This window comes from Eleutherodactylus coqui, chromosome 6 (assembly GCF_035609145.1).
Source record: "Eleutherodactylus coqui strain aEleCoq1 chromosome 6, aEleCoq1.hap1, whole genome shotgun sequence".
In the NCBI taxonomy this organism is placed as follows: domain Eukaryota; kingdom Metazoa; phylum Chordata; class Amphibia; order Anura; family Eleutherodactylidae; genus Eleutherodactylus; species Eleutherodactylus coqui.
This window is the reverse complement of record NC_089842.1, coordinates 150,377-177,918: the sequence shown is the minus strand read 5'-3', so window position 1 is coordinate 177,918 and position 27,542 is coordinate 150,377. Positions and strand designations below refer to the sequence as shown.

Genomic DNA, 27,542 nt, shown 5'->3' with positions numbered 1-27,542 from the left:
CCTTATGCTGCCATCTGTACTCTAAGAGTCCTTGGGCTTAGGCCCTTTTCTAGGCATGCCTGCAGAAATTCCAGAATTATGGGTATATCTATGCTTGGGGCCTCACTCGGATCTAGATTGCAGTATTCCGAGAATTTCCTCCACACTTTATTGTAAATAGCTGTGGTTACAGGTTTGTGGCTTTTGCTCAAAGTAGTAATTACTTTTTTTTGAGAGCCCTTTCCCCCGAAGTATTATGCCTTCAGCATCCAGGCTGCTAACTTCAGCTTCTCGACTCCCGAAAAAGTTAGTGGACCATGGAATAATAATATAATAATAATCTTTATTTGTATAGCGCCAACTTATTCCGCAGATCTTGCCCGACTGGTAGCTGAAGCGGGCCCTGGATTGCTAGGGTCTTCAGTAGGGGATACCAAGGTCTCTTGTCCCACATAGGGGCGACTTGGATTACCGCTGCTCGGCTGACCTGAACCTTTTTGAGGATATGAGGGATCAGTTGGAAAGGGGGAAATGCATACGCCAGATCTATGTCCCAGTTCTGAGACAGGGCATCTACCCCGCATGGATTGTCCCTTGGATTGAGGGAATAAAAGTCCCGGTAGTTTGTATTTGTCCTTGTGGCAAATAGGTTGATCTGGGGTTGCCCGACTGGCGTGTTAGGAGATCGAAGGCCTGTTGGTTGAGACACCATTCTCCTCGGAGGACGCTTTGCCTGGTGAGGAAATCTGCGGCAATATTTGTAGATCCCTTCAGATGGATTGCTGAGAGGGATAGCACCGTGGATTCTGCACAGCGTACTATCCTTGCCGCCAGCTGTTGAAGCTACGGGTGTCGTGTTTCCCCCTGGTGACAAACAAACGATAAGGCTGTCATGTTATCTGTCAGGATCCTGACATGCCTTCCTCTGGGTTGGGGTTCTGCCACACAGAGGGCCTCCCATATTGCCCTTAGCTCCCTATAGTTAGATGAGCATGCAGCTATTCGGGAGTCCCAGGTTCCCTGAAAAGTTAGGTCAGCTACTTGTTCTCCCACCCTCTCTTGCTTGCATCCGTTGTGATGGATATAGAGGGTTCTCGTGACCAAGGGGTACCTTTGCTAAGGTTACTCTGGGAAGTCCACCAGCGCAGGGACTGTTTAACTTGAACAGACAGGCTCACCTTCTTATCTAGGGAGGTCTGTCGTTTGTCCCAGTGGGCAAGGATAAACCGTAGAAGCTGTCGGGTATGGGCTTGGGCCCATGGGATTATTTGTATACAAGCTGTTAATAGGCCCAGAAGTTTCATTGCATCTCTGATGGATACTTTTGTTGCTTGACATAGGGACGAGACTGATTGGCTGAGGTCCTTATTCTTAGACGCGGGGAGCCGTGATTCCTGGGTGTGGGAATCTAGGAGTACTCCTAGATATATCTTCTGTGAACCCGGGATCAGGTCTGACTTTTGTCTGTTTACTATCCACCCCAGGTCGTCCAATGTGGACAGGACTACGGACAAGTCTGGGCTTATGGTTTCTGCTGATTTTGACACTAGCAGCAAATCGTCCAGATAAGGGAAGATAACGATTTGATTTCTCCTAAAGTAGGCTATCATTTCTATCACTACTTTCGGGAAGACTCTAGGGGCAGTAGAGATACTGAACGGTAAAGCCTTAAATTGGTAGTGATAAATTATTTTGCCTATTTGCAAGGCAAACCTCAGGTATTTGTAATGAGCTGCAGTTATTGGGACGTGGTAGTACGCGTCTTGAAGGTCTATGGTGCACATGACGCGGTCGGGATCTATTAGAGGTACGATGGATCTAACAATTTCCATTTTAAATTTCCTGTAGGAAATAAATTTGTTAAGGGCTTTGAGATTAAAAATAGTTCTTATAGAGCCATTTGGGTTTTTGATCAAGAAAAGGGGTTAATAGAAGCCCTCACCTCTTGTTTGGGGACCTTCATAATGACTCCCAGGTCTTTAAGTTCCTGGATGCCCTTTATAAAATTTCTCTGTTCTTGCGGGGACCCTGGGGAGGTTAGGAAGACTCTCTTGGGGGTAGGGAGTTAAAGTCAATTTGATACCCTGTTTTAATTATCTGTAGTACCCAGGGGTTGGACGTTACCCGCCGCCACAGGTCCAGATATAGTGATAGTCTACCCCCCACCGTTGGGTCAGAAATTTGCTGAATTTCCTTACCCCGACCTCCTTTGGGGTACGACCATCTCCCCGTTTTCCCTTTTCTTTTGGTTTTGGGATGTTGCTGCCGTGTCTTTCTTGGGAAGGGTGGTTTCTTATATGACCTTCTATCTGGTAGGATCTTATTCTTGTCCCCCGCTTTCTCGAGGATTTTATCCAGGACAGGGCCAAACATGTCCTCTCCCTGAAAAGGAATTGTGCAGAGTTTGTCCTTTGAAGTCACATTTGCCGACCATTATTTTAGCCATAGCGCTCGCCTTGCAATGTTACTCAGGACTACGGTTGTCGCACCATACCTGCCTATTTCCGCTGATGCGTCCACTTGGAATCCTGTAGCCATCTTTAGGAGGGGAAGGCAGTTGGCTAATTCCTCTCTGGAAGTCCGTTTTTTTATTGAGGTCTCCATCCGGTTCAGCCACAGGACCACTTTGGCTATCTGCATGTCAACCTTTGGGGTTTCTCTATATATGCAGACCGGTGCAAATGCCAGCGGGTTCTTGATCTCTTTTGAGACTGAGAGTCACTTTTCTGGCTCCTGCCATTCATCTGAGATGGCTTGCTGCAGGGTCTGGTTTATTGGAAAAATTGTTTTCGTCTTGGACTGAAGCCTCCGAACAACTCGTCCTGGACGGTTCTGTGCGGACGGTCCTCTTCAACCTGCATGGTGTCCCTCACTGCTTTGATGAGATGTTCCATATCGTCTGAAGAAAAATATTTTTTCTCATCCTCGGTTTGTGGCAGCCGGTCCTCCAATCCCCCATCTGATAGGGGTTCCAGGGACTCAGCGACTCGCCTGGCCTTGACTTTTTGGAGGGTCTTGAAGGCCCAGGCTGAGGATGGGGAAGGGACACCATAGAAGCTTGAAGTTCTTCCCTGATAATACCCCTAATGTCCACTTTAAAAGCCGCCCTTTCTTCCGCTAGAATTTTCCCTGTGCATTCTTCGCATAAAGATTTTTTATAGTGCTCTTCCAATCTCTTTTTGCAGATAACACATTTCCTGGTCTGTTTTCTAGGGTTCGCTTTACTCTTTGGACGTTCCTTATCAGTCTAAAAGAACCCATGCAAAGAATGAGGGGAAAAAAGGAATCATATATGCATTCAAATCAACCACAGTGACAATTGCATATTCCTTTCTTGGCATAAAGCCACTCACGCTTTGCAGGGGGTCTGCCTCTCCTTCCCATACTGACATGCTGTAGCACTTCTCTGGGTCTGCAGGGTAGCCTCCAGCAGGAGTAGAGCCTGTCAGTGGAGGCAGGATTTTAAATTTGGCGCCATTTCCGGGTTTCTGCTGGTAGCCACGCCCCCTATTTCATGCGCGTGACGTCATCGCTAGGTCGCGCCGGTGCTGCGAAGGATGCCGTTGCCAGGAGGAACAACCTGAGGCAGGCACACCAGCAGCATTTGGGAAAAGAGTTTACCTGCCCATGGAGGCCAGCACTGCACGGCGACTGAAGGGCTCCATGGCGGCGCAGGCCGGGAATGCAGGGCCAACTACGTTGTGCAGATCTGGCCTCTTCCCTTTCAGGGGATCTTTGGCACAGTGTGCCCTTTCGTGAGGTAACCCCCGGAACTCGCATCTGGCCACCGTGGGGACAGGAAGACACTGAGGAGATGGTGGAGGGGAGGTGCTTTAAGGGCTCTTCCTGTCCCTACCGCGGTCAAAGGGCAACCTCCATATGTAATGGGATCGTCGGGATGACCGGGGAAATTTCTGTTTTTGGTCATCTTGTTTCCCAAAACAAGACGGAAAAGGAAATGACCAAAACTCATTTATAGCCCAAAATGGTACCAATAAAAAATTAAATTTTCCCTCCAAAAAGCTAACCCTCATACGGATCAATCGAAAAAAAGAAAAGTTATGTGGCTCCCAGTTTGATGACCCAAAGCAAATTTACTTTTCAATAAAGTAGTAACAAAAACAATATGTTTGCATCGCCGTAATCTTACTGCCCCCCGAATAAAGGTAAGATGCGATTTTAACCACACATTGAACACCATAATAACAAAACCCATAAAACAATGACGGAATTACACTTTTTTTTCATTATACCGCAGAAATGTTTTTTCAAAGTTTTTCAATACAGCGTTACATTAAAGGATGCGACGTGTCCTGCAGCACCCAAGCCGCGCAGATGCAAAAATCTAAAAAGTGATGATTACAACATGGTTTTAGCGCTCTTTGGTGCCGGCATAGGACTGCGTATTTTGCCTCTTCCCCCTTATTGCGATACGCGGCACTTGCTCGGGTTAATACACTGCTTTCTTTCCGGCTGGTACCGCGGGTTGGATCTTTTCCTTTGCTGCTTTGTTTTTTCCTGTTCTTTTTGTTGAAACTGTTAATAAAATTGATTACTCATAAAAAGAAAAGTTCCGGCTTGTAGAAGGCAGAGATGTAAAAACAACAACGAAAAAGCAAAAGCAGGAAGGGGTTAAAGATCCGATCAATCTGCTTTGGACCCATTAAATCTTGGCATAAGAGTTCTGTGTATATGATACGTTGACCTCTCAGACTACCTTATCATGTGTTTACAGGTCCAGAACATACCGGGATGTCCGAAGAGGAGTGTATGTTCCGTATACTCAGGGAAAATGGGAGGGAGAACTGGGTACAGACTTGGTTACCATCCCACATGGCCCCAACGTCACCATTACAGCAAATATTGCAGCCATAACGGACTCTGACAAGTTTTTCATCAATGGCTCCAATTGGGAGGGAATTCTGGGACTTGCATATGCAGAAATTGCGAGGGTAAGTAACAGGAATGTCTTGTAACTTGTCCCTCCATGACACATTAAAGGGAATATAGTGCAACTGAAAGCAAGCGACTCCAACTCCGGGCTCATTCACACAGGCGTATTGTCACCGTGTATTGCAAACGCATATTCCCACTTGCTCCTACTATCGTAGTCGCAACACTCGGCGGCACGAAGCATAGTTGCACTTGAATGAGGGGAATCCCTCCCCCCTTCTCCAGCTTTTCAAACTCTGCACCAGAGTGCAGGAGTTTGAAAAAACAGGGAGAAGATAGCGGCCACCCGATCTTCCCCGCACGTAGTTTAACTACAGGGCAGGTCTATCCATTCACGACCATACAAATCATGGCCAGGAGAAGAGGTTGTGAGGCGAACCCACTGAAATCCCATCTTCAGTGATTTTGTCCCGTTATACGGCTGTGATTAAAACGGGGCAGAGAAAATCGCACTCGCCCGAGTTCACGTTGCAATAGTTTGTCCATCTGAATTGCCCAAAACAACAGTAAGAAGGAACCCTGGATAGAAACGTTGGCTGCCATTCCTAAAATGGAGACCAATAAGGTTTCTATTCTTTTCCTACTTTTGTGCCAGACAGAATAGTGTAGTTGTCTGGGCACAAATACTGTAAAGGAATGAAAACCTGGTGCAAAGGAGACCTTATTGGTCTCCGCTTTAGTAATGAAAGCCTGTGGTTGTATCCAGGGTTTAGCCGGCAAGCCATTTTTGACGATTCAGATGGAACCCTAAGACAGAGAGGCTTAATGAGCGTACCAGTGCAGCGTGGACCGATGCTTAGACAAAAAAGCCACGGTTCAAAGCCTTGTCTGATGTAGCTTAGAACATTAGCATGGGCTCAATGGGTTTCATTGTCTTGTGCATTTTGCCATGAATGCAGTTGGTCAAATTTGTGTCACTTTTTTGGCAAAATCTCCTCCAGTGCAAGTTTGCATGAATTTGAGTCAAATTCTGCAATGTCTGAACCCATCCAGGCTTACATTTAGTTTTCCTTTCTGGCGCGGATACAGAACTCCTGGAATGAATCTATCTTCCTCCTGTTTCCTTTCAGCCGGACGACACACTGGAACCATTCTTCGACTCTCTAGTAAAGCAAACACGGGTCCCGAATATCTTTTCACTGCAGTTGTGTGGGACAGGATATCCCATCAAGGAGGGCAACACATCGGCCTCAGTGGGGGGAAGCATGGTGAGTACAGGATCATCATTCCCGTCCTGCTTTCTAGCCATCACATTGGTCAAGGATTGTGCTACCGTCTGTGATGTCACCGTTGCATCACGGTACGATATTATATTTATTCTAAGCATTACTAATCCTGAATGCCATTTCTCTAGGTCATTGGCGGGATTGACTCATCCCTGTATGTTGGTAATATATGGTACACACCAATCAGAAAGGAGTGGTACTACGAGGTCATCATTGTAAAGATTGAAATCAACGGCCAGGATCTCATGATGGACTGTAAGGAGGTGAGCATTGTAGGTTCAGGTGTTTTTAGTGTTGGTCATGAAACCTTCGGCTTAGTGCGCTTTATATCTATATATATAAAATTGAATGTATGCGTGTGTGTGTGTGTGTGTCTGTCTGTTTGTCCTTTATGCGCTACTACACCATTCATCCGATCGCCATGAAACTTTGGGAAGTTGTTGAGTACACTCCTGGGAAGATTACTGGCATAGTACATCTATCCTACGATAGGTGGCGTGCATGCGAGCGTCGTCGACAGTTACGCCCCCCCCCCCACGTAGATCGTTCGATTTCCATTATTGCCACTAATTCTCTCACTTCCCGATGTCGTAGAAACATGAAATCTGGCACGAGCATTGATTATGTCATAAATAGAAAAAGTTAATGGGTCCCAACTCGATTATTCAGTTCTAAGCGCAAAAGAATTAGCGTCCAAATTTTATGTACGGAATCTAATTTTCTCACTTCCCGATGTCATAAAAACTTGAAATTTGGCATGAGCATTGATTGTGTCATAAATAGAAAAGTAAATAGGTCCCAACTCGATTATTCAATTCTAAGCGCAAAAGAATTAGCGTCCCAATTTTACGTACGGAATCTAATTCTCTCACTTCCCCATGTAATTTGGCAGGAGCATTGATTATGTCATAAATAGGAAAAGCTAATGGGTCCCAAGTCAATTATTCAATTCTAAGCGCAAAAGAATTAGCGTCCAAATTTTACATACGGAATCTAATTCTCTCACTTCCTGATGTCCTTTTATATAAAGGAAACGTGGCATCGTTACCTTCCGTGGTGTTTCCTGGGTAACGTAGAGAACCATGCAAAATGGTTCACATATTTTTTTCCCGGTATCTCTAAAGTAACCACGACTTCATAAGATAAACACCAGTACCAAATTAACTCGGGCGAAGCCGGATATATCAGCTAGTCCTTTATAAAATACACAAAGTGCACTAGAACCGCACGGTGCCAATGGGCGAATCCAGGACCCAACAGCGATTCATTCCTGGACTGCGTCCCCTCCTAATAATGCCTCTGTGTAATATCCTCTTCCTATTAGGGCTCCTTCACACGGACGCTTCTGCACAACATATCTGCACAATGAGTGAGGTAGATTTGTGCGCTCATCGTTATTTAGCCTAATGAGGTCTTATGCATTTGCACGTGCACTGAGCACTTTTTTTGTGCAACTCCCATAGAATTCTGTGGGGACCCTTGGTCCGCAAATGTGCCCCAAAAATAAAGCATGCTGCATATATTTCCACACGTGCAAAAATGGGACATGAGAGCGAACCTATTGATATCTTCATGATACACGTGCAAATATGTCCATCTGAAGGAGACCTTACAGACATTAATGCCACTTGTGTGTTCATTGCGCTTCTACATTGTGATTGCGGCTGTGGGGATTTATAAGAGTCGCTGTTTTTTTCACCAGCAGGGCGACTTTTTTTTTTACAGAATTTTGACATCTCTGAGGCAGGGAGACCCAGTCACAGGTGGAGGTTGCAGCTGAGCATTGCTGCACCTTATGGCTCATTCACATGGGCATATGCGAACAACGCTATGAGTCTGCTGCAGCGTTGTACACATTATAGCCCATAGACTCTGCCAGAAGAAACCACATAGGGCGGTGATTGGCACTGCGCATGCCGGGAATATGATGTCACGTGGGGGTTGGGGATGCATATGGAAACGCCACCCCTTCGTTTCATCCGCAGCCCAATCAAGGCCTGCGTATTGTGTGCAGAGAAATGGAGCATGCTGCAATTTACCTCTGCGTTATCGATACGCAGTGTTCACACGCCGCTGTGAATGGATGAGTGAATGTCCCTTGACTTTCACTTCCTCCATTCACCACGTGTTACGCACGGGAAATATGCGTGTATAATACACAGTGGCAATACACCCGTGTGCATGAGCCCTAAGGTCAAACGATCGGCTCCTGAACCACCGCCAGTTACAACTGCTGATGTCACTGCGTCTCACTTCTTCGTGGAGGACATTAGCATCTGGTTGACGACTCTTCTGGCATCTTTATGTTCCCAGTACAACTATGATAAGAGCATCGTTGATAGTGGAACCACAAACCTGCGGCTGCCGAAGCGAGTGTTTGATGAAGCTGTAAAAGCGATTAAAGCTGCCTCCTCGGTAAGTTAGCGATGCTAAGCTGATATTCGGACCCAGAATAGTTTTCGCTTCCATACATACTGCATTCATACACACAACGTGGGACATTAAAGGATATTTTTTCCACTTTAGTTCCTTTCGTTTTTGGTGCATAGGAAAGTTCTTGTTTACTTCCAAAGGCTAAAAACCTATAGAGACTTAAGAGACTACTCCGTCAAAAACACATTTTCCATGCCTACCCTACCCCCACGCAGTTGATTTCCCGTCACACTGTGGGGGCATGCTCTGTATATTGCAGCCACTTCTGTGCAGTGCAGCCCCCTGTCTGATGCTTATCAGACTCCATCTTGATGGTGAGATTTTTCTAACTTTCACCTTTAATCCCATGATGCATCAGCACAGCATAAGCTACAGGTTATACCATTTCTGCCTGCCGGGAGAGACAGTTTAATTATCATTACCTTTTATATTCACTCAAATAAGCTACAGCCCATAAGTATACAGTCAGGAGGATGACCTATGATCTCCTCTATTATACCTGTGTGACAATCATCAGTACCTGTGACGGGGGTGTCTGTGTCCCCTCTAGGCAGTTTTTGTGGAAGGTGTTACATCTAGTTCTTACATGAACTTTAGAATTAGGATGGGACTTGCAGGCAGACATACATACATAAAGAGTGATACATAAAGAGTGACAAACACTCACCTCCCATACCTGCACGCATAAACAAATGGAACAGATATGGTATGAGGTATTGGTTTGTATTTTGGCCAATATACTTAAGCTCACAAGCCCACAACAAGGGTCCTCGCTGTCTCATGGGTCCCTACTCTCACAAGACATCGTCCCCATGAATCCTGTCTGTAGGGCGATCGTCCTAATAGGCCCTACGTTGGAACCTTAGGACCTATCTCGCTCTTGATGGTAAATGATCCAAAGTAGGACAGAACACCGTTCACACCAACACACAAAGGAATACATAACACATGGAACAGGACAGTTCATACACCACATCAGGCCACCTAAACAGACACACCTGTTCACACCTACACATCAACATCCATTAATGAAAACACTGGGTGTTGGGAAACCAACATCCTCTAGCCAGAGAGGCTGGTATTTATGTGCAGCAGACCAAACGGGATTGGCTGACTGGAGAACTCCACACTGAGCTAAATCATCCCACACCTGAGGCAGTCTGCTCCTGGAAATCCATAGAAATACAGATCCCAGCACAACCTGAAGCTCCATTCACACGGGCAGTTTGATTGCAATAAAAACCATACCAAAAAGTGCATTTGTAAAAACGTGTGCATTTTTTGCCACATTTTACTGCAAACAGAGTAAAAACACACATGGTTTCACCAATGCACTCTTTTTTTTATTGCAAATGAACTGCCACGTGTGAATGAAGCCTTACAGTAGATTCATGTAACAGCATCACACAGTCCGAGACACTGACTAGAAGCTGAACACATAAACCCAAGTAGATCTGAGCAAGTAAGAACTGAGGTCACATGACCATCTGAGGAGGAGGCCGGGGGTCTCCGAGAGGAAGAAGCAAGGTCACACTAGCTGACATATATACTGGGGGAGAGCTGCATTGTGAACAATGGCCCTTTAACCCCTTAAAGGGGTTGTCCCTCGGCAGCAAGTGGGGTTATACACTTCTGTATGGCCATATTAATGCACTTTGTAATATACATTGTGCATTAAATATGAGCCATACAGAAGTTATACACTTACCTTCCCTGCGCTGGCGTCCCCGTCTCCATGGTGCCGTCTAATTTCAGCGTCTAATCGCTTCTGGTCGGTCCGGGCACGAGCGGCGTTCTGGCTCTGCCCCTTTTACACTTCATCGCGTAGCTCCGCCCCGTCACGTGTGCGGTCCATTGCCGATTACAGCCTCCTGATTGGCTGGAATCGGCACACGTGATGGGGCGGAGCTACGCGATGACGCGTAGAAGGGGGCGGAGCCAGAACACCGCTCGTGCCCGGACCGACCAGAAGGGAGAAGACCCTTCTGCGCAAGTGCGTCTAATCGGGCGATTAGACGCTGAAAATAGACGGCACCATGGAGATGGGGACGCCAGCGCAGGGAAGGTAAGTGTATAACTTCTGTATGGCTCATATTTAATGCACAATGTATATTACAAAGTGCATTAATATGGCCATACAGAAGTGTATAACCCCACTTACTGCCGCGGGACAACCCCTTTAAGTGTGTGCAGAAGATGGTGGAAAAAAAATATGTTAAACAAATTAAATGTCTTTGAAAAAAATAAAAGTAGTACAGCAAAAAAAAAGCCAAACTATACAAGTGTGGTATCGTAGCCGTAATAACTCCCCCCTCCCCATTCTGAGCGGATTCTGTTTGCTTTCTGCCCATTTGCACCATTCTGTCTGCCACCATTTATTCCTATGTTTTATAGACGGAGAAGTTTCCTGATGGGTTTTGGTTGGGAGAGCAGCTGGTGTGCTGGCAGGAAGGCACGACGCCCTGGAATATCTTCCCAGCAATCTCGCTCTATCTGATGGGAGAAGCCACCAACGAGTCTTTCCGCATCACCATTTTGCCACAGGTGAGGATCCTGAAGCCCCTGGATATGGAGCCATCATGGACAAGGCAACTGTTAAAGGGCAAAAAGTCAGATTATTTTGCAATTGTGCCACAATTTTCAACAGCCAGTAATATATTCCTCCTTAGGTGCAATGTCCACAGGCAAAATAGAATTAGCAAATCCGTGCCCATAGGCAATCATTGGACACCTGCAGGTAATGAAATACCTGCAGATGACATTTTTCCCTGAGGTGCGGATCGCACGTGCGAGAAAACACCCGCAGTTGTATTTGTGCTGTGCCGTGGGAGAGCAGAAGTTTGGTTTTTTTTTAAAAAGTGCGCGGCATGCTGCCGGCGTGCCGAGCACATCTGCTGGGCCACAGGAGATCCGCAGCGTCCGGACAGGTAAGTATAATCGATTTTGAGGCCTCATGACTGCGGGAAAGGAGAGACCCGCTGCAGGATTCTGCATGGAGAATCTGTGCGGGCCCGAATTTCCCAGTGGACATGAGGCCTTAAGCCTTCTGTCCACGGACAATATTGCATTGCTTTACTCGCAGCGATAATCCAGCAATGCATGCTTTCCATAGACTTAAAGGGGTTGTCCCGCGGCAGCAAGTGGGGGTATACACTTCTGTATGGCCATATTAATGCACTTTGTAATGTACATCGTGCATTAATTATGAGCCATACAGAAGTTATTCACTTACCTGTTCCGTTGCTAGCGTCCTCGTCTCCATGGTGCCGTCTGATTTTCAGCGTCTAATCGCCGGATTAGACGCGCTTGCGCAGTCCTGTCTTCTTCTTTTCTGAATGGGGCCGCTCGTGCCGGAGAGCGGCTCCTTGTAGCTCCGCCCCGTCACGTGCCGATTCCAGCCAATCAGGAGGCTGGAATCGGCAATGGACCGCACAGAAGACCTGCGGTCCACCGAGGGAGAAGATCCCGGCGGCCATCTTCACCAGGTAAGTAAGAAGTCACCGGAGCGCGGGGATTCAGGTAAGCACTATCCCGTTTTCTTTTTTAACCCCTGCATCGGGTTTGTCTCGCGCCGAACGGGGGGGCTATTGAAAAAAAAAAAACAAACGTTTCGGCGCGGGACAACCCCTTTAACTATGGTATATTTTACCATTACAACTTCAACAACAATATGCAGCTTTTTTATGCCACGATTGTGCGCAGACCCTTCTGGAATCCCCCTAAGGGAATACAATCAAATGGCCACTATCAGTGCAGCATGTAGAACGTCACCCAGTGATTAGCCTCAGCGGTCACATGTCTCGTAATCAAGATGTCATCACTCGGCAATCAGAAGTGAAGAGTAGCGGGGGGGTATGGAAGTGGCAGGGGGCGGGGCTTCAGTATGACCTCTTTGATGTTACTGTAACTCCGGAGAACCCCTTTAAGGTAAACTCTGTATCCTCAGCCTCCTCTCGGCAGGACCTTAAGAGGTGCATTACATAGTCCTAGCAATTCTAGTTTCCATCCCCCTTCCCGGACAGACGGCGCTGCGCCATGGACGCTGAAACCCTTCTCACGCTTTATGTCCTGCATTAGTCTTCTTTCTGTCCACAGCAATACCTTCGCCCCGTGGAGGACATCGCCACATCTCAGGATGACTGCTACAAGTTTGCAGTATCTCAGTCTTCCACTGGCACAGTTATGGGAGCTGTCATCATGGAGGGCTTCTATGTTGTTTTTGACCGTGCTCGTAAACGCATCGGATTCGCAGTCAGCACCTGTCATGGTGAGAAATAATTCAGACTTGTTATGTAAAGAACTTGTTGGGGATTCCGTTCACGGTATACAGACTGCTGTAAACAGCCTGTATTCTGCAGGGTAATGGTGGAGAATGGGATATCCCTGCAGGCTCAGACTTGTGAAGGGAACCAATCCAATAACACCACTAGGTAATTATGGATAACCCTGAGGGCTGCTCTGGGGATTCTTCTTCATTCATGATTAAGCTAGTGTGATCTCAGTTCTTCCTCTCCGAGACCCCCGGCCTCCTCCTCCTCAGATGATGATCATGTGATCACAGTTCTGACCCCCTCAGATCTACTTGGGATTTGTGTTCAGTTTCTAATCAGTGTCTCAGTCTGTGTGATTCAATTACATGGATCTACCCCCTTCACAGGTACTGATGATGGGCACACAGGTATGTTAGAGGAGATCACAGCTCATCCTCCTGACTGGATACTTTTGGGTGTAGCTTCTATAGATGATTACAGAAGGTAATGATAATTAAACTGTTCCCCAGCAGGCAGAAATGGTATAACCTGTAGTTATACAGGTTATATGTAGTAAAGAGGTTGTCCCGCCGCCCAAACTGATTTTTTTTCTCATTTATGCCCTGTGGAGTAGAAGCATCACACACTGCAGCATCACACATAACAATCCATATTCTGCTCACCTTTTTATTTCTTTTCTTCCCCTTATAAAGCTGGCCTGAAGAATTTTTCAAAGATGGCGCCGCTGGGTAGTTCCCATGGTGCACTGCTGCCTCTCTCTCCTCAGCGTGCGCGCTCCCGATGACGCCGGTCACATGACTAGAGGACCGGCGCCATAATGGAGACGCACGCTTCACTGCTTTGAATGGAGCAGGCAGCCAGCCGGCCCCATTCAGAGCAATGGGAGAGCAGTGAGAGCGGTGCGATCTACTGCTGTGACAGCTGTAGCAGGAGATTCCTTCATCTCCCCGGCATGTCCTCTCATCACTGGACACTGTGGGGGGGTCACTGGAGGGGGACACTGTGGGGGGGGGGTGTCATTGTGGGGGGTCCACTGTGTGTGGGCACTGTGGGGGGTGACACTGTGGAGGGTGGAACTGGTGGGGGCATTGTGGGGGTGCACTGTGGGGGGTGACACTGTGAAGGGGCATGTGTGTGGTGGGGGCACTGAGGGGGTTACTGTGGGGGGAAGCACTGTTGAGGGGGCACTGTGTGTGGGCACTGGAGGGGGACACTGTGTGGGGGCATGTGTGTGGGGGCAGTGTGGACGGGGCACTGTGAGGGGGGGGGCATGTGTGTGTGTGGCATGTTTGGTGCTACTTTCACTTTCAATGGCAGAGGATCGCGATCCTCTGCTATTGAAAGTACTGGAAGAGATCACGATCTCCTGCTACTGCGGTGACAGCTGTAGCAGGAGATTCCTTCATCTCCCAGGCATGTCCTCTCATCACTGGACACTGTCCCAGTATTGTCACATCATTGTCACAGTGTCCAGTGATGAGGGGACATGCCGGGGAGACGAAGGAATCTCCTGCTACAGCTGTCACCGCAGTAGCAGGAGATCGTGATCTCTTCCAGTACTTTCAATAGCAGAGGATCGCGATCCTCTGCCATTGAAAGTGAAAGTAGCACCAAACATGCCACACACACATGCCCCCCCTCACAGTGCTCCCTCCACACTGCCCCCACACACATGCCCCCCCCAAAGTGTCCCCCTCCAGTGCCCACAGTGCACCCTCAAAATGCCCACACACAGTGCACCCCCAAAGTGCCCACACACAATACACCCCCAAAGTGCCCACACACAGTGCCCCCTCAACAGTGCTCCCCCCACAGTAACCCCCTCAGTGCCCCCACCACACACATGCCCCTTCACAGTGTCACCCCCCACAGTGCCCACACACAGTGCACCCCCCACAATGACCCCCCCACAGTGTCCCCCTCCAGTGACCCCCCACAGTGTCCCCCCAATAATGACCCCCCACAATGACCCCTCAGTGTGCCCCCCACAGTGCCCCCTCAACAGTGCTCCCCCCACAGTGCACCCCCCTCCCACAGTACCCTCCACAGTAACCCCCTCAGTGCCCCAACCACACACATGCCCCTACGCAGTGTCACCCCCCACAGTGCACCCCCACAATGCCCCCACCAGTGTCACCCCCCCACAGTGCACCCACCCCAGTCCCCCCCCCACAGTACACCCTCTCAGTGCCCCCACCACACACATGCCCCTCCAGTGTCACCCCCCACAGTGCCCACACACAGTGCACCCCCCAGTGTCCCCCTCCAGTGACCCCCACAGTGTCCCCCCAATAATGACCCCCCACAATGACCCCTCTCAGTGCGCCCCCCGACAGTGCCCCCTCAACAGTGCTCCCCCTACAGTGCCTTCCACAGTAACCCACACAGTACCCCAACCACACACATGCCCCTCCAGTGTCACCCCTCCACAGTGCACCCCCCACAGTGCCCCCACCACAGTCCCCTCATTCACAGTGACCCCCCCACAGTGCCCACACACAGTGTGCCCTCCACAGTACACTCCCTCAGTGCCTCCCCAAATGCCCCCCCCCCCACAGTGACCCCTCCACAGTACCCCCCCATAAAGACCCTCCAAAGTGTCCCCCCACAGTGCCCTCCAGAGCCCCCCCTCCACAGTGCCCCCCCACAACAGTGCCCACACACAAGTACACTAAAGGCCCCCCCCTGCCCCTCCCCCCCACAAGTACAGTGACACCTGTATATAGATAACACAGGACCCACCATTCATAATAGACACAACTCACCTCCTCCCCTCTCTGCACAGGCAGGATTACACCCTGTGATGAATTACTGTCACAGCCCCCCTCCCACCCCACAGTGACAAATTACTGTGACAACACCCCCCCCCCCCCCCCCCCACTCTTTCCCCGGCAGTGGCAAGTCTATGTGACAGCACACGCCACAGCGGCAAGTCTATGTGACAGCACACTCCACGGCGACAAGTCTATGTGACAGCAACCCCACGGCGACAAGTCTATATGACAGCACCCCCCACGGCGACAAGTCTATGTGACAGCATCCCCACAGCGACAAATCTATGTGACAGCACCCCCCACAGCGACAAGTCTGTGTGACAGCACCCCCCACAGCGACAAGTCTATGTGACAGAACACCCCACAGCGACAAGTCTATGTGACAGCACACCCCACAGCGACAAATCTATGTGACAGCACACCCCACCTCCTGCAAGAAGTCTATGTGACCACACACCCTGCAGTGACAGCACTGCCCCTCCCCCCAGACACCCAACCAGCACACTGACAGCAGCCCACCCTCCCCCCAGACACCGACCAGCACACTGACAGCCCCCCGTTACACTCTACCTCCTCCTCCATAACAGCTGAATACTCCTGATCCTCACCACAGCAGACCTGGACTGAAGAGAGCTACTAGGCATGCGCGAAGAATACCAGACTCGTCCCCGTGTGGAGATCTCTACTGCGCACGTACGACTACTGGAGAAGCCGGCTGAAGAAGAACTAGTCGTAGCCAGGGAGAGGGGATCGTCAACACAGGGGCGGAGGCACAACTAGGTGAGTAAATAACTTCTGCATGGCCAATTTACACTGCACAATGTATATTACAAAGTGCATTGTAGTGGCCATACAGAAGTGCACACACCCACATCACACAATGGGACAACCCCTTTAATGCAGTGCTGATGTATCATGAGACTGAAAGTGAAAGTAAACAAATCTCACCATGTAGATGGAGCCTGATAAGCATCAGACAGGGGCTGCACTGCAAGGAAGTGACTGCAACACACAGAGGAGACCCCTAGAGTGTGACAGGCAAGCAGGTGGGGAGGAAAGACATGAAAAAACGTGTTTAAAAATGGCTGACAAGTGAGGCTTAACTTGAAGTTACCTTTTAGGAAGGTGAAACAGGAGCCTATTGCAGTCACATTTATGTCCCAGCCTGACCTGAACTCTGAGCATCAGGATACCCGCGGCAGGCCAGGCCACTAATTCATATTACAAATGCATCGATGCGTCTATAATACACCCGTGTGTCATTGCTCTTTACTCTAGAGCTTCTTGATATCTTCTGCAGACTTTAGTTATTAAGGTTTTACAGACATCCCTGGAAAAAGGATCTGGTGAAACAGTGCCACTCCTGTCAATAGGCCAAATCTGGTAGTGTCATCAAAGTTTTTATTTCTATACTTCCTTACAAGTTTTATGGATTTTACAGAATTATATATATATTTTTTTAAAGAAATTCTAATATATTGCACATTTCACCTGAGTCACAGAGCCTCATAATAAGCTTATACAGTTGCAAGAAAAAGTAAGTGAACCCTACAGAATTACCTGCATTCTGCACTAATAAAATGTGGTCTGAGACTTCTAGAAAACACACAGACAGCTGTACTGCTCAAACCTTTTATTGAGCACACTGGGTAAAAATCAACACAGCAGGGACAAATAGTAAGTGAACCCTATAATTAAATGACCTGTAGATCCCTCTCTAGCAGCAAGCACCTCCATCAAATGGCTCCTGTAACTGTAAAGTTATGTTGATGAGGAATTCCTGGGATGCCTTGCATGCACAGTCCAGTTCAGGCCATGTGCACGGAGGACCAGTTCACATGCGCCTCTGACACTCCTTTTCCGTGTATTAAAAGTCCAGATGTGTTCTTTTCCACAGGTTTTGCGCAGTATTTCACACTTGCATACTTGTGCACCTCCTACAGACTTCTATGGGAGCCTTTGCTGCAGAAGACGCAGAAAGATAGAGCAGGACCTACTCTTTTCCACACGCTCAAAACACAGTCGTTTGAAAAGGCCCTAAGGCCTTATTCACATGGGCTACAAAATGCATGTATGTGAAGCTGATGGTTTCCAGGGGGTTCTTTCACATGAGATGTTTTGTAACCTGTAAGAACCCCCTGGAAACCATCAGCTTCACATACATGTGTTTTTGTAGCCCATGTGAATAAGGCCTAAGGGTGGTTTCACACAGGCCATTTACACTGGTTTCCTTTGCATCTGCAATGTTTTCACTAATGCGATGTTGAGAGAACAAAAAATTGCGCCTGCTCTATCTTTCTGTGATGTGTGATTTTTTTTCTTCTACATTTTCCTATGGAACCTCCTTTTTATCGCATCGCAACGCAGCAAACTTGCATTGTGATGCGATGTTAACATTAGAAAGTCCCATTGACTTTTGCAATAAAAAAATTGTGTGTTTTTATCGCGGGCGGCAGCAATCTGATGCGAGTTTCTTCTTCACAAAAAAAAAAAAAAGGATTTGCAGCGTCCGAGGAGCAGGCCCACAGCCAAGGAGATAGCGGGGTAGATAAGGCCACGGGGCTCTACCATCTCCTCGGGACCTGTTACTGCTGGGGGAGTTTCACAGGGAAAACCAATCCGCGGTTTACCTTAAAGTCCTTGTCACTCGTGACGTCACCGTTCAGTCCTCTGCGGTGAATCCAGAAGTTGGAGTAAATAGTCCCCACACAGGGATCTTTCTGAGCAAAACCAGGAACGGTCGGTAGAGATTTTTTACTTGAATAAACTATTAATAGTCCATAAACGTTACATCAGCCAGCATAACACCAGTGCCAAACAGGATAGTGGTGTGACAGGGAGGATTCTCAGGGTGGCAGAAGAATCCACAGTCCCAGTTATCTGTGGGGTTCTGCTCCCGGCGACTCTTCGCTTTCTCTCCAGCTCTCTACCAGTACACACCCACAATTTGAAGTTGCATTCAGTGCTGCTTGGCAGCTCCTCTCACTTGCTCTCTCAGTACTCCATACTAGCAACGAGGTGTCCTGGGTGAATTGGATCCAGGGCAAACATCAGGCCATCGCTCAGCCTCTTCCATCTGGAGGATCCTTGTAAGATGAGGCACAATTTCTCCTACTCAATAAAAGTTCCTTTTTCTCCTCAAGACAGGCTTAACTGCTTGCACGCTTGCAGACTCAGACTGACTTAGACTGACTTCCCAGACTCTTTTGGACTGACTTGCACAGCATCCTTGCAAACACATATACATAGCATGATCACATGACTTACACAACATGATACATTTCTCACGTCTAAGGCTGCCTGCACACGAGCGGAAATCCCGCCGCGGGATTTCCGCCGCTGAAAGTTTGCATAGGAGTGCATTAAAATACGCACTCCTATGCAGATGGCCGCGGTTTGGCCGCGCGAAATCTCGCGCGGCAAACAAACCGCGGCATGTCCTAATTTTCTGCGGGGCACGCACTCACCCGGCCACCGGCTCCGGTCTGCGCATGCACATGAAAGAGCCGGGGCCGCCAGGCACGGGTGAGTACGCGCTCGTCCCTGCAGGCGCTCGGGTCGGATCGCGCGGCGAGAATTCTCGCTGCCGGATCCGACCCGCTCGTCTGCAGGCGGCCTAACCCAGACATTAACCCATTCAGTGCTGCAGAGGTGCAATACACATCAAAGACACTGACAATACAAAGGCATGAGACAAACACATTCACACTTATGGAGGGCCCCGTTAACTCTGGGCCACTACACATTGCCGACGCCCAAAATTGTGGGAAGATTTATCTTGGCAAAATCACAATAGCCTGTGTGAAACTAGCCTAAGGGTGCAATCACAGGGGAAGGGGAGGCATTATTGTTCCAAAAAACTTGGAATAATATCACATTCTTTAACCTGCAATTGAAAACTGCAGCATATTACATTACTGAACATACAAATTTCACATGCACCATAGCCGCAAGCCACGAAGCCCCTGCACCATAGCCGCAAGCCACGAAGCCCCTGCACCATAGCCGCAAGCCACGAAGCCCCTGCGCCATAGCCGGAAGCCACGAAGCCCCTGCACCATAGCCGCAAGCCATGAAGCCCCTGCACCATAGCCGCAAGCCACGAAGCCCCTGCACTATAGCCGCAAGCCACGAAGCCCCTTGATGAGGCTCCACGGTTGGGATGAAGTTTTGGTGTGCAGTGTTCTTTTTTTTCTCCACACATAATATTGTGTATTTTTGCTAAAAGGTGGAACATCCCCGTGGTCTCAGGAAAACTTGAGTCAGGCTTCAATTTTTGCTTTGGCCAGCAGCGACTTTCTTTGTGGTGTTCTTCTATGATCACTGTTGTTAGTCTGTGTTTTTCTAACAGTAGATATCTGAACAGAGGTTTCTGCAGTCTGTAGAATACGGGTAAAAGAAAAACAAAAAACAAAGACATTCGCTGAAAAAGCCAAAAAATGCAATACCTGAAAGGCTGCAGAGCAGGCGCAATCGCCATAAGGTAGGCACACTCCTCATAGGGCAGGCGCAATCGCCGTAAACCTTAATAGAATGCAGTCAGCCAGGCTATGATATGGAGGAGCAAGTTGTTAAGTGCAGACTAATGTGCAGCCAGCCACTCAACCCAACCCAGATTGGTGAGGAGCGACTGCAAACTACCATAGCCCGCACATGTGATCGATACCAAAGAAGCCAGCCAAAGATGGGCGCGCCCCAGCATACAGGATAGCAACTCTCACTGACAAGCAGTGGGCTCCCCAGTATCTCCAGAGTGGGCCACACTGGCTGACATCTTGGGCTCCCCCAAATCTTTGGCTAACTGCATACAAAAAATACTGATACCTACTAATAAATGCGGGTGTAAGTTCTGCATTTTGGCCAAAACGCATCATCTGACGGGCCACGTCGAGGCCACCACGCGTACGTCAGAACCTAGGCTAGCTCACTATTAACTACTTAAAACTCACAGAGGTGAGAAAAAAAAAACAAAGACATTCTCTGAAAAAGCCAAAAAATGCAATACCTGAAAGGCTGCAGAGCAGCCACAGACGCAATCGCCATAGGGCAGGCCGTATACCCTAATGGGATGCAGTCAGCCAGGCTATGATATGGAGGAGCAAGTTGTCAGTGAGAGTTGCTATCCTGTATGGTGGGGCGCGCCCATCTTTGGCTGGCTTCTTTGGTATCGATCACATGTGCGGGCTATGGTAGTTTGCAGTCGCTCCTCACCAATCTGGGTTGGGTTGAGTGGCTGGCTGCACATTAGTCTACACTGAACAACTTGCTCCTCCATATCATAGCCTGGCTGACTGCATTCTATTAAGGTTTACGGCGATTGCGCCTGCCCTATGAGGAGTGTGCCTAACTTATGGCGATTGTGGCTGCTCTGTGGCCATTCAGGTATTGCATTTTTTGTTTTTTTCACTAAGTGTCTTAGAATACTGGTAGTTCCAAAAAGGGTTCAGTTACAATGGACTGTGGAAGAAAAAAAGTAAGAGTATTTATAAGTAGGAGGTTTTGTAACTCAAGCCATTAAAGGTTTTTCTTTACGCCTTGTTGTTGTTTTATCTTGCAGTTCATGACTATTCCCGCAAGGCCTCCGTGGATGGTCCATTTTATGCATCAGACTTGGAAGACTGTGGCTATAACACCCCGCAGCTGGATGAATCGGCATTGATGACCACGGCCTATGTAATGGCGGGTGTCTGTGCCCTCTTCATGCTCCCGCTCTGTCTAATGCTGTTCCAGTGGCGCTGCTTTCGCTGTCTAAGACGATCACAGGATGATTTTGCTGATGATATTTCCCTGCTGAAATAAGAAACGACATCTCTACCATCCACAGCTGCCAACAGGGGGCAGTAAGAGAACGTGGCCTGGGCAATGGGGGCTCGCTATAAAACAGCCACTGGTCCTGCCCGGGCAGGGTCTACCAGAACAGGCAGGACATGAATCAGCCAAATGATGGATTATTTTGCAGCTTTACAATACAGCCTCAATCTCTCACTTGTGATTAAGCAAAAATGCATCATCTTCTGTAACCGCGCCAAATATGATGGGGCGGAGGGAGCTTCTATTTACACAAAGCCATACTGAAGACTAACCGAAACTGCATCCCCCGCTAGTCATGCTTAACACTCTGTCATGTGGGCCTTGGTTTACTGGTGACTAAGTGAACATTACTGAAAAGACAAAGGAAATCGTGTTCAAGGGGCAGAAGCAACGAGCAGAACATGGAGGAGGTTGGAAGACTCCATACCAGCCCCGTAGTTGCAGGGAGGTATGGCCGTTCACTTACAGGTGTGCTAGTGGCACCCATACACTATGAATGGTTCAAGCATGACAGTGAGTGTCAGAAGCTTAGATATCCCATTGCAGTCTACAAGGGCTACCTTACACAAAGGACCAAGTCTTTACTATGAAACAGGGAACCTTATTAAAGGGCCCCTCGGGTGAATTTTTTCCCCCCACTCATTATGTGGCCCTCCCCCAGTATATATAGGCCAGCTAGCGTAACTTCAGTTGGAGAGAAATAACGGAGACCCCCGGCCTCTTTCTTCTCAGATGGTCATGTGATCTCAGTTCTGAGCCGCTCAGATCTACTTCAAGCTATGTGCCCCTTTTTCTCAGTCTGTGTGATGCTGTTAGACAAGACCTGCCTGAAGGAGGACTGTCATTCTTGTCAGCTACGGATGATGGTCACACAGGTATAATAGAGGAGATCACAGCTCATCCTCATGACTGTATACTTGTAGCTTACTTAAAAAACTATATGAGCTAATGAGAATTGCAGAAAAAAATGACTTAGGTGTGCTGATGCATGATGGGATAGATCAAGATAGTGGCTGACGAGGGGACTGCACTGTAGGAAGTGGCTGGAATACACAGAGGAGATCTACAGAGTGTGACAGGCAATCAGATGAGGGGGCAGGGGTGAAAAAATGTGTTTTCGCCGAAGTGGCCCTTTAATTTGATGTTCCTAAACTGAACACGTTTTTCGTTATACTCCATAAACCACAAGTTTCTGCTTGTTGGTGAAATTGGCAGCACCTAAAAGAAGGTTAAAAGGTATTCCCATCTCAGACTTTTATGGCATATCTCATAGGCATGGGTCCCACCCCTGGAACCCTCAGCTATTGTGAGTTACGGCCACCACTGCGCCTATCCAACCTTAATGCAGTGGCCTGGAGGATGGAAATAGAAGAGGGCCCTGCGCTTCATGCTTTCCGTAGCTAGTCAATGGGAGCTATGCAAGCAGCAAAGCACATCGAGCTATGTTGTTTCCATAATTCGTGAGCTGTAGCAACTGTGTAACTCCCATATGGAAGTTCCAAAAATAGTGTAGCTTAGTCAAGCCATGCTGTTTCTGTTGTCCCAACCATGTTGTAATCAGTAGTGTTCCCATCTTGGCCATGCTTAGCCAAGATAGGAAGACCTCTTTAAGGTCACTTCCAAATGAATGCAACCTGGATGCATTTCTGTGTCCATAATATAGAAGCAAAACGTTCAGATGACCAGACGCATGGATGGGGCAGCAACTGTAATATGGGACAAGAATTGGGCCCGCATTATGCTTGTGCAACATTAACATGAAAGACACTTAAAGAGGACTCACAGCTTTCCTGACTTATCGGTCATAGGAAATACTTGTATTTCCCATGAATCTGCTGTCGGCTGTGGCAGAATACATTGTCGTCCATAGGGTGAGACAGTCTGTCTGCCCAACTGGATAATCATACATTTCCAGAAGGAATAACAGGAAGGGTACAAAGCAGAGTTGTAAATAAAGATGTTCAAAACTTCAGGAAAATTCAAGTATTTACTAAAACAGACATTTCCAGAGAACTCTCATTATTTCGAATTCTATTATGCCACTTGGGATCTTTAGTGTTCTAGACGTTTTCTATCTGTTCAGACTGGAGAAGGAGATCTATCAGATCCTTGTGTAACAGAAGCCCCCTGGATAAGACCTTGCATCAGAGGCAGCATACGCCATTTGGGGGCACGAGGAGCACATGCCTTATACGTTGGGCTGCGCAGCATTATATGGTACTATGCAATCGCACCTCTTATCACATTGCATAGACAACTCTTACCCAGGAAGATGGACGCCCCAGATCTTCCAGCGTGGATCCAAAAGAAGGATGAAGCCGGATGAAGGGGAAGGACTGCGATTAAATCAGAGACAAAACAATTTTCTTAACACTTTAAATGTAAATGACGATCACAAACAATAATTGTTATAGCTATGTACTAAAACAATCTGTAACAATCAAAACAATCTGCATTTTTATTTCCTGTTTCAATTAATTGTTATTGGGTAATTGCCACATACACTGAATGGTCCCTTTATTAGAGCCCTGCCTCTTTATTGGGGCCCCAGGCCTTCTACTATTGGTGCTTCCCTGTATGGTAATTCCCCCCGTGACCCCGGAGTGCAGCATAAAATCACGTAATGTGTTCTGTGGATCAGTTTCAGTGCGGATCCACATTAGATGGGAAAATCCAGCGATTGCAGCGACTTCCAATGAGGCCGGTCATTGGTGCTAAACTAGCCAGGTTCTCATGGTCAACCACAGGGGGGAGGGGGTTCTTGTGTAGCAGTGTGGAGACTATACAGAGAATGGCGCGAGCGAGGAAAACATCCAATGAAAGGGGATCCTGTGGACGGAAACAAATCACCAACTAATGTAACACACAGCTCGCCGTTCCTTAGTACAGATGGGCTACTTTATAACAGCAGATGACCAGTTCCAGCGCCATCGCGGTCTAGAAACAGAAAGGCGACTCCAGCGGGCAAAAGAGCACAAAAATTGTGTCACTGAACAGCAGAAAAACATCTGGTCCAATGGATCCGGATTTCAGTTGCACCGTGTTGATAGAAGGGTTTGAATTTGGCATAATCAGCATGAATCGATGACCCCTTCCTGTCAGGTGTGAAAGGATTAGGACGGTGGAGGTGGCGTAATGATGTGGGGATGTCATCTTAAAAGTAACCTGCCACCTTAAAGGGATCAGTGGCGGTCTTGTTGTGGCGATCACTAGAACGAGCGGGCTGCAGCTCTCACCCAAGAGCTGCACCTCTTTGTCTGTTTTCACTGCTTTCGGCTCCATCCGGCCTATTCCCCTCGATGAGAGCATTTTCAGCTGCCGGGTCGAGCCGAAAGTTTCTCAATAGTGCAGTTACTTATTGCGCCACAACCACTCTGTCCTTCGTGGTTGCTGCTGACCTGGACATGTGAGTCCTACAGCAAATCATTGGCTATAGAAGATCACTGAGATAAACAATCACAGAGCGCAGGGGGCAGTGAAATAAGGTCGCAGCGTACTTAGTGGAGTATTTAGCTTACATAAGAACAAAGGTTTACATCCTCGAAAAACCCTTTAAAATCTCCACCGTACCCAATTATTGCCTATTTTGCTGTGATTAGCCACAGATCAGCAGGAAGATCTACTATTGTTGATTTCAGAAGCATTTTTCTTTTTCGCATAACTTGCAGGAAAATCTGCACCAGCACATAGACTACAAATCTGAACAATCTGCAGATTTCTTCATAGAAATTCCACGTCTTGCACGTTATTAGTCATGTCTGGTCAGTCAGCCACAAACTATTCAACTCTCGAAATAGTCAACTGTTTGCACATATTAATGCCGACTCCAAGTCCAGCTATATATCAGCACCGGAAATGGGAAGAATTCCGAGTTTTCCTGTGGAGGTTCTCAAATATGGCTCTTAGGTCTCACTGTAGTGGCCAGAAGTCTATATTGCTGGCCCCTCCATAAGTGTCATAGATGTAATGTCTTGTGTAGATGCTCTGTGCAAAAGTGTCTGGTCATTCTGTTATGTGTATTGCACAGCTACAGCAAATGAGGAGTTAAGTGTTTGCAAGAGACTGGGAGATCCTTTCAATGTATCAATTTGTCTTGTCACGTGGTATGAGTGAAGATATAAATTCGAGTACTTTGGGTGTGTTGGGAGCTTTTTAGCTTTTGATTCTTCGATTATGGGAGTTCCATTGAGAGTGCCAGCCACATAGGGGTACCTTCAACTCCAATGTGGTGAAGAATGGAGGAGGAAGACCGGTTCCCAAATATCTGTATGCCAGTGACCGTGGAGTAGTGATCCCCAAAAACGTGGAGTAGTGATCCCCAAAAAAGAGAGAGAGAGCATTAGCGTGTTGGTGGCGAGTTAAGGCCAAATTCCCGTGCAGAGGTACTTTAATCTTGCTGTTTCTACATGGCCATCCTGTGCCTAAAGATCACTGTGTAGAGGTACTATAAAGATCACTGTGTAGAGGTACTATAATAGTGTTTGCCTGCGCGTCCATTCTGTGTAAACTGTGCATTTATACGAAGTAAAGTTTTGCCAGGCCCTGACCGTTCCCAGGAACCTGAGGTACGTTACTCCAGTCTGCGGCTCAATTATTTACCGCCGAGGGTTTTTTCAAGTGGATAACGGAACGGTGGCATCACCCATGACAACCCCTATCCTTCTTTGCAAAGTTATTGGGCATCCCTTTCCATGGGGTGCCCGGAAGAGGCCCAGCGCTTTCCTGGCCAAGGCTACATGTGTCCCTCCGGGAGGGAGCGTGGTAAGTGCCACTGTGACCAGTGTCCATCTTGTTCTCCCAGCTCCTCATAATATGCCCTGTGTACGGGGTCACCCTCCAGGACGCTGCATCACCCTCCAGATGTAAGATATAAAAGCAGGGGGGAGGTCTGACAAGAGCAGTCACTTCACAGTATACCACAAACTGCACCAGGATGCTATTGACTGTCCCTGCTTGCCTGGAGGCCAGAGATGGGCAAATACTTGTAATGGAGTAAAATGTCATTATAGGGGGGGCCATAGAGCCAGGCAGAAAATTGTACGGTTCACCCACCAACATTTTATAGTTTAATGGAGAAAAAGCTGCGCTCGTTTTTGTGGGATAATGCAGGAGGGTTAGAGAAATGCCGGACGGATCACAGTATAGGCAATTGGAGCAAATAGAGAGAAAAGTTGTGACAGCAAATTCGGTGCAAAAATAGAAAAAGTCTTTATTCCTCCATAGATAAAATAACAGTAACGTTTTAACCAAAGCGCTCTTTATCAAGCAGGAAGGTTAAAATATCACATGTAAATAGTAATAGAGACTAATGATATGAATGAGCAACACCCAATGTTACCATGCGGCTGTTGCTGGTCCTCCCAGGGCGGCGGTGTGCTGCGTCCCGCAGTCAGGGCGCATCCCCCCGGCTTGTTGTCCGGCTGCCAGGGGCGCGGGTGCCTGGCCGGCGCGGGCGTCGTTGTGTTGGTGGCGCGTGCACCTGTGAGTGCAGCTGCCATGCACGAGCTCCCTTTTATTAGGTTCTGTTGGGAGTTGGCTGTCTCCCTCTCTCTGCCCCTGGGCGGAGGCTTTTGTTTAAGGTCGGGCAGAGACTGGCAATCACTACCAGTTATTGGTTTCCCTCAGTGTGCTAGCTAGTCTGCCTCTGTTGGTCTCCTGCTGCTGTCATCTTGTCTGCTATACTTTGCTATTATCCGCCAGGTTTTTCCATCTGCCTCAGTTCTGCTTAGTATTGTTTGTGTTGGTTATTTACATCTGCCTTTTCTGTCAGTATTCTACTCTTTCGAATCAGGTATGCCAGCGTCCCTTTTTCGGTCCCTAGTGAGAGTAGGGATCGCTGCCCAGTTGCCCACCTGGGGTTAGCCAGGATTGGAGGTAAGTAGGCAGGGACAGGGGTTGTGGGTGAGATCTAGGGCACCCGGGCTGGCGTATCAAGGGTAGTATACCATAACATAATAACTGTCCCTTAAAATTGCTCTCCCATGGAGGCCATGAGTGCCCTCGCATGTCAGTTGCAGGAGTAAGTGGTCGTGATCCAAGCCCTGTCCGGTCGTATGGTGGCCCAGGAGCAGCGGGAGTTAGTGCATGTTTCTACC

At 48.1% G+C, this 27,542-nt stretch overlaps 1 protein-coding gene across 1 annotated transcript in view; it reads left to right on the top strand.

Moving 5' to 3' along the window:
* BACE1 (beta-secretase 1) overlaps positions 1-26,020 on the top strand; it is a 66,847-nt gene extending 40,827 nt beyond the window's left edge. The window contains exons 3-9 of the mRNA XM_066606018.1: positions 4,715-4,931; positions 6,003-6,140; positions 6,287-6,421; positions 8,472-8,573; positions 10,986-11,135; positions 12,687-12,858; positions 21,194-26,020. Of these exons, the coding sequence (XP_066462115.1) occupies positions 4,715-4,931; positions 6,003-6,140; positions 6,287-6,421; positions 8,472-8,573; positions 10,986-11,135; positions 12,687-12,858; positions 21,194-21,435 (1,156 nt within the window). The 3' untranslated portion in view covers positions 21,436-26,020. The remainder of the gene's footprint in view (positions 1-4,714; positions 4,932-6,002; positions 6,141-6,286; positions 6,422-8,471; positions 8,574-10,985; positions 11,136-12,686; positions 12,859-21,193) is intronic.
* Positions 26,021-27,542: the final 1,522 nt, after the last annotated feature.